The sequence below is a fragment of the Microtus oregoni genome, unplaced genomic scaffold (assembly GCF_018167655.1).
Source record: "Microtus oregoni isolate MIOR12 unplaced genomic scaffold, Mior012 000013F_ref0000133, whole genome shotgun sequence".
Classification (NCBI taxonomy): domain Eukaryota; kingdom Metazoa; phylum Chordata; class Mammalia; order Rodentia; family Cricetidae; genus Microtus; species Microtus oregoni.
In genome coordinates this window covers 18,559,269-18,575,484 of record NW_024543072.1, presented here as the reverse complement: position 1 = coordinate 18,575,484, position 16,216 = coordinate 18,559,269, and the positions used below count along the sequence as shown (strand labels likewise).

The 16,216-nt window shown below is 37.6% G+C and overlaps 1 protein-coding gene across 4 annotated transcripts in view; it reads left to right on the top strand.

Moving 5' to 3' along the window:
* Window positions 1-14,998, top strand: part of Znf385d (zinc finger protein 385D) — a 910,681-nt gene extending 895,683 nt beyond the window's left edge. For all 4 annotated transcript variants that reach the window (XM_041662856.1, XM_041662858.1, XM_041662859.1 and 1 more), the window contains 3 exons: window positions 9,470-9,648; window positions 10,872-10,973; window positions 11,859-14,998. In XM_041662856.1, the coding sequence (XP_041518790.1) occupies window positions 9,470-9,648; window positions 10,872-10,973; window positions 11,859-12,092 (515 nt within the window). In that variant the 3' untranslated portion in view covers window positions 12,093-14,998. The remainder of the gene's footprint in view (window positions 1-9,469; window positions 9,649-10,871; window positions 10,974-11,858) is intronic.
* The last annotated feature ends 1,218 nt before the right edge of the window (window positions 14,999-16,216 follow it).

The following is a 16,216-nucleotide window of genomic DNA, read 5'->3' as shown; positions in this document are numbered from 1 at the left end:
TATTTAGGATTTAGCCATTTCATATTCATGACCTTTTACCAGGCAACAAACGGAAGAAATGACTTTAGAGCTATGAAAACACGTATTTTCTGGCTATGAAGTTAAATGGCAGTTCTTGCTAAAGGTTGCCCAATGTGCAAAGGAATGTAGTATTGCCAGTGAAGTCATTGACTTAGAACATTCCTGAAAATTTACCCATAATGCTGTGCTTCTACTGAAGGCAGAAACAGAAGGAGATGTATAATGGCACATAGGCAAGCTTTGGCCTTTTTGAATTTTTGGAGTTTGCTATAGAATATATATAACTTATTGAAAATACTTTAAACAAACCAAAAGACACTAAATGAAATTGCATATGCCTTTAGTCTTAGTATTTAGGGAACTGATACAGGAAAATTGTAAGTTCATTGCGAACCAGAACTATCTTATATAGTACGACTATGTCTGGGAAAAATGGGAAATAAGATATAAATAAGAAAAATCCAAATAACTTGTCTTAGTTAGTGTCCAATTCTTTGAAGAGACACTATGACTATGGCAATCTTTATAAAAGAAAAGATATAATTGGAGCTTGCTTATAGTCTCAAAAATTTAGTACCTTTGGCAGGAAGCATGGTGGCACACAGTCAGACATCATAGCTGAGAGTTCTACATCTGGATTCAGAGGTAGCAGGAAGAATGGTTGGGCAGGGTGAATGAAGCTTCCTTTGGCTTTTGAAAGGACAAAGCTCACCCCCAATGACATATTTCCTTCAAAATGGTCACATTTCTTAATTCTTCTCAAGTAGTGCCTCCCCACGGTGGTCAAGCATTCTAATATGTGAACCTCTAGGGGCCATTCTTAGTGTAACTACCATACCAGTTTATGGTAAAAGTAATAAAAAACTCTGTTTTGACAAATAACTAAGCATCATTCATTATGTTCCAGAAGTATACTTCTTGTTTGCCTATTGACTGTTGAGTAGGGTTGAATAAGGAACACAAAAGCATGGAATCATGTCCTGTTCTTACAGGGCCTCTTCTTAATGTGTTGGGATAGTCATACGGTTTTTCACAGGGAAATTCCTTGGTATTACCATAGTCAGAGTTCTAGGGCATTCTGAGTAAAGGAAGCTTCCGGATGTCTGCTGTTCGACTGCTTATTGGCTCATAAGCGTTCTACAATGTCATGTTTCTCCTCTAATCACCTCTGACTACTAAGACCTCCAGTCTACACAGAGTTTCCCAAGGTTTTTTAGGACACTTGACTCATTGTGTATTTTGTATTATAATCCCACGTCACCTTCACCCCTGGGATTCTATTACCATAGCTGTCTTTCTATTTCTGCTAGGGCCTTTGTGGTGTAAAGAAAAAGGTTTCCTTGTCTCTGTTTGACACATTGCTTTTTACTTGTCTCATCTCTTAACAAATTGAAGTTGCTGGTAAAACTGGGAAACTAACCAGTTTTTTATGTTGTTTATGTATGTTTATGTATGGACAGATTTGTTAAGCAATCCCTGCATCTCTGAGATGAAGTCCATTTGATCATGATGGATGATCTTTTTGATGTGTTCTTAGATTCAGTTTGCAAGTATTTTACTGATTATTTCTGAATCAATATTCATGAGGGAAATTGTTTTGTTATTTTCTTTCTTTGTTGAGTCTTTGTGTAGTTTGGGTATCAGAGTAACTGTGACCTTATAAAATAAATTTGACAATGTCTCCTCAGTTTCTATGTTGTCTAATAATTTGGGGAGTATTAATATTAACTCTTCTTTGAAAGTTTGGTAGAATTCTATGTTAAAACTTTCTAGTCCTGAGTGTTTTGTTCGGAGACTTTTAATGACTGCTTCTATTTACCTGGGAATTACAGAATGATTTGAATTGTTTATTTGATCTTGATTAAACTTTAGTAAGTGGTATTTATCAAGAAAATTATTCATTTCCTTGGTTTTCCAATTTCATGAAGTACAGGTGTTTGAGGTATGAACTAATGATTCTTTGGATTTCCTCAGTGGCTGTTGTTACATACTCATTTTCATTTCTGATTTTGTTAATGTGAATATTTTTTCTACCTGTCATCTAGTGAATTTTTGGATAAAGGTTTGCCCATTTTGTTGATTTTCTCAAAGAACCAACTCTTTGTTTCATTGATTCTTTGCATTGTTCTCTTTATTTCTGCTTTATTGATTTCAGCCCTCAGCTTGACCATTTCCTGCTGTCTACTCCTATTGGGTGTGTTTTCTTCCTTTTGCTATAGAGCTTTCAGGTGCATTGCTAACTTGCTAGTATAAAATCTCTTTGGTTTCTTTATGTAGGCACTTAGTAATCTGAACTTTCCTCCTAGTGCCACTTTCGTTGGGTTCCATACATTTTGTTATGTTGTTCATCCATTTTCATTACATTTTAGGAAGTCTTCATTTTTTTTATATTTCTTCCTTGACACAATAGTCATTTAGTACAGAGTTGTGCAGTTTCAATGAGTTTGTAGAGTTTCTATTGTTTCTGTTGTTGTTGATATCTACTTCGTGGTAGTCTGACAAGATGCAGGAGGGTATTTCAAATTTTCTTGTACTTGGTGAGAGTTGTCTTGTGACCTAGTACATTGTCAGTTTTGCAGAATGTTCTTTGAAATCCTGAAAAGAAAAGATACGCCTTTTGTTTGGGTGAAATATTCTGTATATATGTTATGTTCATTTGATTCACAATGCCTGTTCACTCCAATATTTCTCTGTTTCATTTTTGTATGGATGATATATATATATATATATATATATATATATATATATACACACACAAATGTGGGGTATTTGATTCTCTCACTTTAAATTATGTAAGGGTCAGTGTGTGATTTAAGCTTTAGCAGTGCTTTCCTTATAAATATGGGTGCCCTTGTTTTTGGAGCATGGTTGTTAAGAATTAAAAACATCATCTTGGTTGACTTTTCCTTTGTTGAGTAATAAATGTCCTCTATGTCTTTTTTTTTAGTTTTGTTAGCTTATTTTAAAGTCTATTTTGTTAGGTATTTGAATGACTACACTAGCTTGACTCTTGGGCCTACATTCTTGGTGAATTTTGTTCCAATCCTTTATTCTGAAGTAATGTCTATCTCTGATGTTGAGGTCTGCTTCTTCTAGGTATGAGAAGGATCAATAGTGTTTTCCCATCTGTTCTTTTAGTCTGTGTCTTTTTATTGGGAAATTTAATCCATTAAAATTGAGGCCAATGATCAATAACCAATGATTGTTAATTCTTATTATTATGTTGTTGCTGGTTGTAGTGGTTTTAGTGTGTGTGTGTGTGTATGTGGTTTCTGTTCTCAGGGTTTTACTGGTGAGTGACGACTTGTTTTCTGTGTTTTTGAGAATGTAGCTAACATATTGGGGTTGAAGTTTTCTTTCTACTTCTGTTGATCTAGATTTGTGCATAGTTATTGTTTAAACTTGACTTTACCATGGAGTATCTTGTTTTCTTAATCTATGGTAATCGAAATTTTTTCTTGCATATAATAATCTAGGCTGACATTTGCATTCTCTGAGAATCTCCAGGTCATCTGATCAGGCCCTTCTGATTTTTAAAGACTTCATTGATTAGGTGTAAGTCTAATAGGTCTGCCTTTATATGTTGCTTGTCCTTTCCTTCGTAGTTTTCGATATTGTTTCTTTGTCTGTGTGTTTAATATTATGTGGAGAGGGCATTTTCTTTTCTGTTCTAATCTATTTGATGTACTTTAATGTTCTTCTACCTTTAAAGGCATGTCCTTCTTTAGGTTGGGAATATTTTCTTCTATGATTTTGTTGAATATGTTTTTTGGGGCTTTTCAACTACTCCTATTATTTTTTAGGTTTGGTCTTTTCATAGTGTCTCAGATTTTCTGTATATTTTGTATCGGAGATTTTTTTAGATTTAACATTTCCTTTGACCAGTTTATCCATTCTTCTATTGAATATTCAGTGCTTAAGATTCTCTTTTCCATCTCTTGTATCCTGGTTGTGATACTTGTGTTTGTCGTTCTGTTTACTTACCTAGATTTTCGCTTTCTGTAACTCCCTCAGTTCGTGTTTTCTTTATGACCTCAATTTCCATTTTCAGGTTTTGTACAGTTTATTTCCTTTGCATCAACTGCCCCTCCCCCCCACCTTTAGCGGTCTTTAAGGGATCGCTTATTCTTTCCAGTTGTTTGTATTTCCCTGGATAATTTTAAGGGGTTTGTTCTGTTCCTCATTAGGGACATTTATCATCTTTGCCAAGCAGGTTTTAAGGTGTTTTTCGCATGCTCTAGCTGTGTTGGAATACTCAGTGCTTGCTGTAATAGAATGGGTGAGGTCTAGTGGTGACATACTGCATTGGCTATTGTTGATTGTCTTCTTACACCGGTGTTTAGGCACCTGTGTTTAAGGTGATTAAAGATATAGGTGAGAATTTCTGAGTCTGTCTTTGTTGGATTTGCATAGAGGGTCTCAAGCCAAGTTGGAGCCTGAACTTCTCACGGCAAGAGTGATCTGTGGTCCAGCAGGAGGTTTCTGCCTGAGTTGTGGGCTAGAGATCTGGTAGGCTTGGAGGTGTGAGAAAAATAGGGTGGTAATGAGAGAAGGAGCTATTGGAGTTCTACTGTGAGAGTTCTGGGGTTAAGGGTGTGTTGGTGGTCCAAGAGTGGGGGCTTTTCCTTGGGATCTGGCTGCTGGTGTGGCATCTGTTGGAGCAGGTGTCTTCTGTCAGAACATCAGAAGTACTATAATTTTAATCACGTATGTCATTGGTTGGCCCTCTGATACCATGGATGCAATTCTAGAGACGTTTGTGAATATATTGTTTCATTTTCCCCAGAGACAAAGTAAAATGTAATTAACATAGAAGGTGCATTCTATATGGGTTTCTGGGTGACAAAAGATTAATTTTATAGTTAAAAGTCTTAAAGAAGAGTACCTGGACTTGCGTTGCTCAGCATTCATTTTGAGTGTACAGGTGTTAGTGCTTTTCTTCTTTAACACACAAAAGACAGTACATAATGAAGAATTTAACCAAACACATCCAAACAGCATCTGGCACTGTGTTGTTTTTGTGGATCCCTTTAAGCTCGTAGACTAATGTTTATCCATAGCCCAAAGAAATGAACTTGTGAGTAAGATAGCAGCTAGATGACTATTGGCAGTTCCGTGAAGCACTGAGATTGTAGTTACATGGTGTTAAACACAGGAGTGTAAATGGGCATTAAAGGATTAAATTCAAAGCATTGGAATTATTTATAAATGGGAAAAATTCAAACTATGCCAATATAGATTGTAGAAGGATACATTTTCCCTCTGGAACTACTTTAGTAACACTTACAAAATTTAAATCAAGACACTTAAAAAATACGCAGATTCTTTCCATTTACAGAAATCTTTTATAAAGAAACTATCAGGGCTGGAGAAATGGCTCAGCGGTTAAGAGCACTGCCTGCTCTTCCAAAGGTCCTGAGTTCAATTCCCAGCAACCACATGTAATGAGATCTGGTGCCCTCTTCTGGCCTGCAGGCTTACATGCAGTCAGAATACTGACAATACTGTACAAATAATAAATAAATAAATAAATAAATAAATCTTAAAAAAATAAAATAAAGAAACTATCAGATCTGTAATGAAAATTCAATGACTATGACGCTTACTGTAACCTAATTATTTAAGGAAAAGGAAGTAGTTCTAATTTCTTGTGTTGGATAAGTGATTATTCATTGTGCTGTCATTAAAAATCATTTGCATTTCTAAAAGAATATTTGATTCCATAAGACGTTTTATGCACGATCACTTCAGCTAAGTTCTCCAATCTTTTAAAAACTCACATCTGAATAAGAAAGAGGATGGGAGATGGCTCATTAGGTAAAGTAAAGGCCTTGCCACACCAACCTGGCAATCTGATTTCAATTCACACATAAAAACAAGCAAACAAACAAAAACAAAAAAACAGACTCCACAAAGATGTCTGCTTACCGCCCCAGTGTTCCATGACACGTATGATCCCTTTAAGATACATTCACTAATCATAAATAAACTCAAATAGAAAATAAAGTACTGGTACATAAAAACCATTTTTCACATTTTGATAAATTTGAGTTGGTAGAACTGTTTGGTTTCTTTTAAAAAGATATTCCCTGTTTATCTAAGAAATTATTTACAACTGAATGTTTATTAATGAGGCCTTTGTTTCCCATCTCCTTCACCTTTCCTCTCTATAACATCCAACTTGCAAAGCAGACAAAAAAAGAAAGTCATAGGTCTGGGGTAGAAAGCTACAGGGGGTACTTCCCTAGTGTGTGTGAGGCTATGGGTTCAATTCCCAGGGCCAGAGAAGAAGGAAGAGTAGACGGAAGAAGGGAGGACTTGGAAGAGGAGGAGTTAGAGAAAGATAGGAAGAAGAGATGAAGGAATTGCAAGAAAAAGAAAAGGAGAAGGAGGAGGATAAAGAGAAAGAAGCCCCAAGGATAACATAGAACGATGAGGAAGAAAAACCCCTTCTTCCCATTTTGGAACAGTATTTACCTTGCCCAAGGTATCTCAAACTAAATAACAAACACATACAAGGGTTTCTGAAAACCCTATGGCTTATGAGTTTAAATTGTGGTTTCTCCTTTCAGAAGGCATGGAATTTAAAATGGAGGCAATGCCAATGTCATTCTTACAAAGGTTTCAATCCACTTGACTTCCAAAGGTATTTTTTTTTTTTCCTCAGAAGGGGAGAAGTCAAAGGCAGAAGTGAGTTTGCAATGCCCTGCTGAGCAGTCATGGAAGCAGGTCTCAGTTGTACAAAATACTCATAGGATGTTGTAAACAGAGATGGCATCACTGACCAGAGATGCACTTTCCATATGTCAGGATTCACAAAGCTCTGCTAAGTGGGGGCAACATGGATTGTAGGGAACAGCACAGGTTGGAGACCATCAAAAGACTTGAAGTGAAAACCATCTTTTTTAAAGGCTATACTGCTGTGTAGAATGGTGTGCCGAAGAAAGCCTTGTATACAACTGTACCCTAATGGCTTATGAGTCCTTGGTATTTGGAAAAATAGCCAGAAATATATTTTCTGTTTACTAGGACTTCATATGGTGTTTGCTTTATGACCACATGCATGTAACCCGACCTTTCAGCTCCTGTTTTGTCCTCCCTAGAGAAGGGATGATAATAGCGCTGAACTCTTGGTGCTAGTGAGTAGGAGAGATTTTCAGCATAGCCTCTGAAATGCATTAAATATTCAATAAAGGTAACTTTTTAATAGCAATGATGTTTATATTATTAATGCACATTTTTCTCTCTCAAATATATAAATGCTATAAAATTAAGAATATAATGTTATTTTTGAAGTTTAGTTACATTTAGTGAACATACAGCTTGTTCATTTTGAAAATCTTATAAAAACTACATAGTAGCTATTTATTATAGCTGACACCTTGCAGCTACGAGCATAAGGTCAAGTGGCACAAAAGTTTATCTGTATTTGAGGCTTAATCATAGCCAGAGAGCCGAGCACTTAGTAGAGGTCCTGGTTATACCACCTTTGCTACATTTTTAGATTTCTCTTTTGTGCTTGCATGTATGAATGTGAGTATATGTGTATTTGTGTGTGCGCGCGCGTGTGTGTGTGTGCGCTCTACATATTAGATACCAGTTCCAAGTCACAAATGATTTGAAGTTAAGCTGAATGAGAGGTCACTCATGAAAATCAGAATGAGAATTGGCCCATACCTTCCACCTTCCATAGCCAAAATGGCCTCATAACTGTTTCCCATTTTGTCTAAAATATCTGTAAAATCATATGTTGGATAGATACCCACATATGTCTTGCTTGCTCCCTTGGGCCTTAGTGTCCCCTACTCTCTTCCATCTTCAGAGGACGTGGAAGCATTTGTATAGTCCACACTGCAAGCGCGATCACCTAAAACAGGCGGCGAGGCATCCAAGGCAGCACTGTGAGCCCACTCTGTGTTTTAAGCCTCTGTGCACCATCTCTTCCTGCAGGACATTGATTCTCTCCCTTAGCACAAAAGCGTTTTAACAGCTGCGCACTAAGAATAGTCATCATCCACGTGAGCAGCCTGTGCTCTAGGAAATGGGCCTGCTGAAGTAATGCTTGGTTTTTCTTTTTTTTTTTGAATGAGGAAAATGTGGTTATGAAGCTCTTTGCTGGTTTTGTCTCTTGCTTAGCATGATGTCATCTGTACCATGCTCATAGCATTATTTTCTCATGAATATTCATGAGTTCTTTACATGCGATTCAGAAACAGCTTATGAATATTCAAGAGTTCTGTACACATGACTCAGAAACATCTTATGAATATTCAAGAATTCTGTACATGTGACTCAGAAACACTTTTATTTCTATATTCATAGAAGTGACCAACAATCTTATTAATACAAGTAGAAAGGAAGTGGTACAGAAAAGAAATTTAAAAATTTGAATGCCATAAAGGATAGAATAAAATTCCATAGCAAAAGCATGTCATCAAGTGGACAAAAAGACTTATTAGCTAGAAAAATGTGGAACATTTTAAGTAATTTTTGAAGGGAAATTGTCACTTTGAACTATATATAACAATAGTAATCCCAGAAAACAAGTATTAATGGTAGTTAACATTTTTTCTTTTTTTTTTTTTTTTTGGATTTTCGAGACAGGATTTCTTCTTAGCTTTTGGTTCCTGTCCTGGACTAGCTCTTGTAGACCAGGCTGGCCTCGAACTCACAGAGATCCACCTGTCTCTGCCTCCCGAGTGCTGGGATTAAAGGCGTGTGCCACCACCGCTCGGCAGTAATTAACATTTAACTTAAGAGATTGCTCAGTGGTTAAGACTGCTTGCAGAGGACCCCAGTTCTATTCCTAGCACCCATGTCAAGTGAATGACAGCTGCCCATAACTCCAGTTCTGGAGGATCCAACATCATCTTCTGGATTCTAAAACTTAAAAAAGTCTTGAGAAATGGCTTGGCTATTAAATGCTCGGCTCACAAACAAAAATAAAATTTAAAAAAATTAATGCCATGTTTGCTATTACTGTTGGTCTTCTTCTTTGAGCCTAAAACAGAAACAGGATAGCTTGCTTGCATTCTGCCTAGAAGTAGGTATTTAATTAGTGCCACTGTTGTGAGACCACCATGCCTAAGCTGATTATATTTGGTGCACACCACCTTTAGCAAACAGGCCACTCCTCATCATCAGCTATCATTTATGTCATATTAACAGGAAATGAGACAAAATCACATCCTTTGAATTTTGCCCATGGCCTACCATTTAATTACTCTATTTATGAATGGTACATATATGTGGCATCAAGTATTTTAAAAAGCTAATAATTTCATACCATCTGGTAAAAAAAAATGTTCCTTCTTACAATCTACTTTGCCCTAGATGTATTTTAGTCCAGCCTCAGGTTTGGTGTTCCATTTGAAGGTTATCATTAATACAATATTTTTCTCTCCTTTTTAAATATTTTTTTTCTTTTTTTCCTAAATATCCCTGGTAGGTACTAAGCACAAAACAATGCTAGAAGCCCGCAATGGAAGTGGAACTATCAAGGCTTTTCCTCGGGCAGGAATGAAGGGCAAAGGACCTGTTACTAAGGGAAACACAGGCCTCCAAAACAAAACATTTCACTGTGAAATATGTGATGTGCATGTCAACTCGGAAACACAACTCAAACAGGTACCATAAAATTGAAAGCCCAAGGGGCCACTCCGTGAGCTGTCCGTGTATGTTCCTGTTCTTCTCACATCTTTCTTTCCAATCCATCTACCTCACCGTCCATCCAGTCACCAATCCACAACTCATCCATCTACCCGTCCTTTTACCAACAAAACCATCCATATAAACATTCAGTAATCTACCATTCATCCAAGTAACCTCCCATCCACTCATCCATCAGTCCATTCATCTACTCACCCATCTACCTATCCTTCCAGTCATCCATCTACCCACTCGTTCACTAAGCCATCCAACTACCTCTTCATCCACCTATTGGTAGTACATCCACCTGATCACACCTTCATTTATCTTTTATTCACTGTTTTTATGTTAGCATTTGCTTAATTTAGTTGTTGAGAGAATACTAAGATGCAATGGTAAATAAATAATACCTGTTGGAAATTGTTGGCAATGAATTTGTCTGTTTCTTGTGTAGGCACTTTGGGAGAAACAGCATTATGAGAATTTTTCTCTATTGAGTTTTCCACTGAAAACTATTCGTATGCTTTAAAGACCAATCGATACTGTTCTATTTTAAACATAGTTAGATAGTTTTATACTATGACTAATTTTATATTGCGTTGTTCTTTTATTGTATGTCCTTTTTTGTTATTCATTGTACTTTATTTCTAATTCCTATAATCACCTGTTGATGCAATGACTAACAATGGGCACTAACTGTGCTCCAAATAGCCTCCTAAAGAATGTGGTAGGACATTGCCAGCTGAAAGTTCAGCCCTCATATTGTGTTGTGTTTTGTGGATGGATGATGTTTTGCACCTTAGTTATTTATTTTTAGAATTTAAGGTGTTGGCATTTGGCTGCACAAATATGAGGATAAATATTAGTATGGAAATTCATTCATGCCTGTCTGGGCATGTTTGTTTATTTGCACATAAAATTCCTTCAGACATCCTGTCCTCTGTAAATACTTTTGGGAGATGTGTGCTGTGATAAGGCAAAAGCAGAGGAGAAAAGAAAATTATTTTATTTACTGAAAGTATATTAAAAATGATCGTGTGAAAGGCTTCGGTATCCAAACGCAGAAGTGTACAATGCTCCTTTCCTTTTATCTTTGTGAAACTTGCCTGAAATCAGCATCATCTCCCTCCAGGTGAAAATAATATTCATGGACGTGTTCTAAATGTGTTTTTGAAAGCTGTCATTTTTGTTGCTTTCCATAGCACATTAGCAGCAGAAGGCACAAAGACAGAGCTGCTGGAAAGCCCCCCAAACCAAAATACAGTCCCTACAACAAACTGCAGAAGGCAACAAATCCACTAGGGGTGAGTGATACCTTTGCTGCTTCCTAAAAGAGAACACGAAGTTATTCATGCCCCACAATCTGTTTTGTAGATGTTTGGGGTGGAGGTTGTCAGTTATTAGGTAGAATGGATGGACGATACTGAAGAAACTAGAAACAGTTGAATTTCTGGTCCAGCCTGGCCTCCACCAATGGAACTCTGAGTCACATGGCTTGTTCCAGTGTTTTCCACCCTTATCCTCAGCTCATCTATTTAAGCTAAGATTTGTCCCTGAGCACAGAGACTTGAGAAAGTGTGGCTTTTGAACTAACTAAGCAATGACTTAGAATGTGGTCTTGATGGTATTGAACACTTTCAAAAAGGATGTCAGAGATGGATGAGTTCTTAAATTGTGTTTCTTAAATTTTGTCTGAGCATGTTTGTTATTTTATATCCTCCAGAGTTTATTTTAAAAACACTGGAGGACCTTTAGAAGCTGAGAGAAATGGGTCCTAGAACATGTCCTCTCACAATATGTCAGCAATTCTTTCTAGAGTTGACAGCATGGTGGTGTGATTAATGTCATTTTTAGAACAATTATTTGCTGCAAGACATGTGCTGAGTGTATACTGATTAGCACAGTATCTTCTGTACTTTTCCTCAAAAGAGGGACCTCATGTGGTGGTATAAATTTTAACCAAAATGTAAAAAAAATTGTAGAGTTCCATCTCTGGAAGATGATTTAGCATGCTTGGGTAGTTATCCTCTACCTTTCCAAAGGGATCAATTGTACAGTTTCCAGTTTTTAGCCTTCCACCAGTACTTCCCTTTGTAGCTGCTCACTACTAAGACCTACCATTCTGGATTTCAACTACAAACTCTAAAGCTTTTTGTTCTTGATCCTTTAACAGTTTCTTTCCTTTGCAGGTGAAATTAGTATTTTCAAAAGAAGCTTCAAAGCCACTGGCTCCCAGAATTCTCCCGAACCCGCTGGCAGCGGCCGCAGCTGCAGCTGCTGTGGCAGTGAATTCCCCTTTCAGTCTTCGAACTGCCCCAGCAGCCACCCTCTTCCAGACCTCAGCACTTCCTCCAGCCCTCCTGAGGCCAGCTCCTGGACCCATTCGGACCACCCACACTCCTGTGCTCTTTGCTCCTTACTGAATTACCCAAACAGGAGGTGTTGTACTGCAATAATTTTTACGACAACAAAATGAAACTAAAATCAAACAAAAGAGAACTATGCACTGTTTATTTATAGTTTCCAGTGTACCTAAAGAGCCAGGACTTTTGATAGTAAAATGAAAAGGTTATTTAAAAAAAAATAAACAAATAAAAGTGAGGGATGGGGTTGGGGGAGGGGAGGGAAGGAGTGGCATTTTCTCCAAATTAAAGTGTTCTTCTTGAACACTGTTTGTTTTAGAAGTTATCTCCAGCACTGACTCATAGTGGTATCTAGAACTTCTGAAATCTTTGTGACTGTGCTTTTTGGGCACCTGTTTCCCCTGCATTGTCTTTCCTGCTTTCTAAAACAAGTATACATTGTCTAAGGGCATTAACTGGTTCCAATGTATATGTAATAATTTACTCTGTAGATTATCATAATAATATATATATAAAAGAAAAAAGCAACAAAAACAAAAGCAACACTGTGAATAGTAGTGCCCTTGCTGGTTCTCTGACTAAGATAGCGGTTCCTGGGTATGTATCCAAGCAAAAGTAGATACAGTAGATGTCTTGTCAAACAATAGTGCTGTGTCTCAATCTTTGCCTTTAGGTTTTAAGGAATTGCAAAAAAAAAAGGTAGAATGAACTGCTATTTCATACCTATTAATCAGTAAAAAAAAAAGAAAACAACAACAACAAAAACAAGCAAACATCAGATGGTATCCTGAAAGCATACATGGTCAACACCCCCTCCTGTAAACTTAGAGGTAGAGAGGCAATAAGACAGACACTTCATCACCAAATACTACTTTCTCACTCAGAACAGGCATTGCTGGTGAAAGCGAAGTGTTTGAAATGGCAGTGTATCTGAAAACATATCATCCCATGTGTTAAGGGCAAGGAGTAAGAAATCAGTATAACCTTTATTCTAACATGAGAAGCCATCAGAACCTCAGTTGATGTTGTAACATGAGCACAGATTCACAAAAGCAGAGAAAACTAGCCATCTGCAATAACCCTTTATGTCATTCTAGAGCCATAGCAGAAGGCTTTGCTTTAAATAGAAATGTATAAAGACAGACGTAAGCGTGAGCTTTGGTTGTGTTTATTGTTATCTTTTCCCTACTGACATGACATAAACACCTAACATACTTTTAAATACTAGTACTGTCAAGAACAATTAATATGAGTTCACAGCACACCAATGATAGGACATCAACAAAGTATATTAGCAAGGTCCCCTAGACCATCATTTCTCTAGTGGCATTGTGAGATAAGAACTGCCTTTATATTCACCACAGAGCTGAAAGTAATTGATGTTTTAACTTAAAAAAAAAGATTTATCAGGGGAATATATATATATAAATATATATATGTATGTATATTGTATATATGTTAGAAAGATTAAGAAAATAACTTATAAAAAGAAAATCTATATGAGATAATTCTATAACCACTCAGTGTTACATGTTATCATTAAATTGGTAACAAATGGCATGAAATAGCTGTGCCTTTAATTTGCGATAAAGGCAGTGTGCTTTTTCCCATAGAAAGCTAGCTTGCCCCTGTGGATAAGATGGATCTGGATGCAGACAGATTATTGCATTCAAGAATAATGACCTTTGACAAGAGAACAAGAACAAAACATGTACACATCAGCCTTCTGTGACTTAGGACTAAAAGTAAAAAAAAAAATATTTTTGAAAAGGTTTTATAAAGACTATTTAAAAATTAGTGATGGATTGAGTGTGGCCTTCCTGGAACTTCTTTCATCTCAATTGTAGTGACCTTCGGAGAGGAACAGAGAACTAAGGAGTTCCTGGAGAGAGAGGTGTTTAGCCCTTGTCATTTATATTTAGAGAATAAGCATAGTGTGCTTGGTGCTGACTGTTGACTGTGGTCTTTTGAGGACGTTTCCAGTGTCTAGCTGTAGAACTTGTCTCTACCTGTATCTTTAAAGCAGTGGGCTATATATACCTGTTACTTAACAAATAACCAAAACAACATTTTTAAAAGAGGAAAGAAAAAGAAAGATTGTAAAGAAAAACATGGAAAGTAGAAGGAAAGCAAGATTATGAAAATATAATCATTCCATCAGTCTTTGGCACAAAGATCTTTTAGACCTATCTGCCATTGAACCTAGTGATTTCTCATTTACGGTCTTTCCAAGCACGGCCTTCTGTTCTAGCAAGCACTTCTTTCATTTATTTCTTTTTTGCCTACGGATGGGGCTAGTTCAGCCAGGTGGACTTAGTTACCCAGAGTTTGTTACCATGTGACCAGCATCTCCTAATTGTGTTGGGTTCATTTTCTTATTTGGTTGTTCACTGAACTCACTGCATCTCAGGCCCTGTACCCGACAAAGGCCACTGTGCTCATTACCGATGCAATTCCATCATCCCGTACTTCCATTGTTCCTCCCATTTTCACCAAAGTGAAGGAACCAGTCTGCAAGAAGTCAGGGCCCGCGGGTCACATGGCGTCCTGGGTCACAAGGCGTTTAGTAACTCTAATGGTTTGCTGGGAACAAATAAATCAGCCATATTTTCTTCATCAGCCATATGAGAACACTCAGAAAAACCTGGACCCCGTCTGCCTCACTTCGCGACGGAACCTCTTTTGTTTAAATGGTCTCTTAAATTGGAGTTTTAAGCATCAGTTGTCGTTTATTCACTACCTAATAAAGGATGAAGCCTAACCAATGAACCTCCAGTGGCTTCTCTGTGATTTCTTCCTTCTGCCTTGTTTATCTTTACTCAATCAGCATCTATCACCATACAGACTGCTAAAGCCATAGTCTTTCCCCCGGGGAGTTTAGCAATGGTACTGTGAAAATCCCCGAAGGCTGTCTGACTTCAGGGTTATACTTCCCTTTCTGTGTATCTTACCCACTGCAAGTGTGATCTGGGAGTGCTTTATATTTCATTTGAAACAATATAAATACATTACAAGTGTCAAAGACCCTGCAGAAAACATTTATGCCATACTTGCAGAAAATTTAGGACAGAGCAAAAGGTTCTTGGGGTTCTACTGTGCTTTTCTCCTGCAAAGATAGGTGATGGGATCTCTGAAGAATGGTTGTTTCCATTCCGTAAACAGAAAATAAGTGGGTTTCGGCAAATTCTCTAGCCACTGCCTCATTGGAAAGGACTGCTCTCGTTCTGTGCTTTTGGAACCTCTTACCATGACAAAAATTCATCGCTATGTGACTGGAGACATAACTTTGTTAGCAATGAAATAATTAGTGAAGATGATATAATCTTTATTTAGAACTCAGGAGAACAAGAAATAATAAATCAATTTTTTTTTAAATTTTAAAGAAATAAAATTTTCAAGAAAAGATATGGGAGTGCTAGAGAGAGAACCCTGCATGCATATCACAGCCTCCACATAGAGGAGCTCACAACTACCTCTAGCTCCAGCTCCAGGAGATCCAAAGCTTCCGGCCTATAGGTGTGTCTGTACTCCGTACACCCCTCCCCCCAGACACATGATTGAAAAGAAATCTTTAAAAAGATAAGGTGGAAGCCACTGTGGATGTGACTGTGTACATCTGCAAACCACTAGATTCAACAAGGCTCAGCAATTTGTTCTACTTGCAGCTCAGGTTGGAGTGAATGTCTCTGTGTCTTCATGTTTCAGCATGTCTGAAACAGCCAGCTTCTAAGGGCTGGGGACACAGGTTGACTGGTAGACCTTATGAACCACCCAACGTGCCTACGTCCCTGGATTTGATTTCCAACACTGCACCAAACTGGACATGGTGGCACATGCCCGTCATGTCGGCACTGGGAAAACAGAGGCAAAAGGACCAGAAGTTCAAGGATTAAACAGTAAGTCCAAGGTACAAAATGTCCTATTCTTTTCAAAGAAAGAGAGTCAAACAGAAACCATACCAAGATCAGACCCCGAGTGGAAAGTGCAAAGGAATCTACAGGCCTCAATTCTGTGTGGACACTGAAGGACATATCTGTGTGTCTGTATGGGAGCATGGGTAGCACTTACTAATAACTATTGTTCTGCAAGGCATAAGCATGACAGGCTAAGCTTAGAGAAAGTGACAGTCAGTTTTGTTGGTGGTACAGGCCTGCAGTCTCAGCCACTCAGAAGGCCGAGGAAAG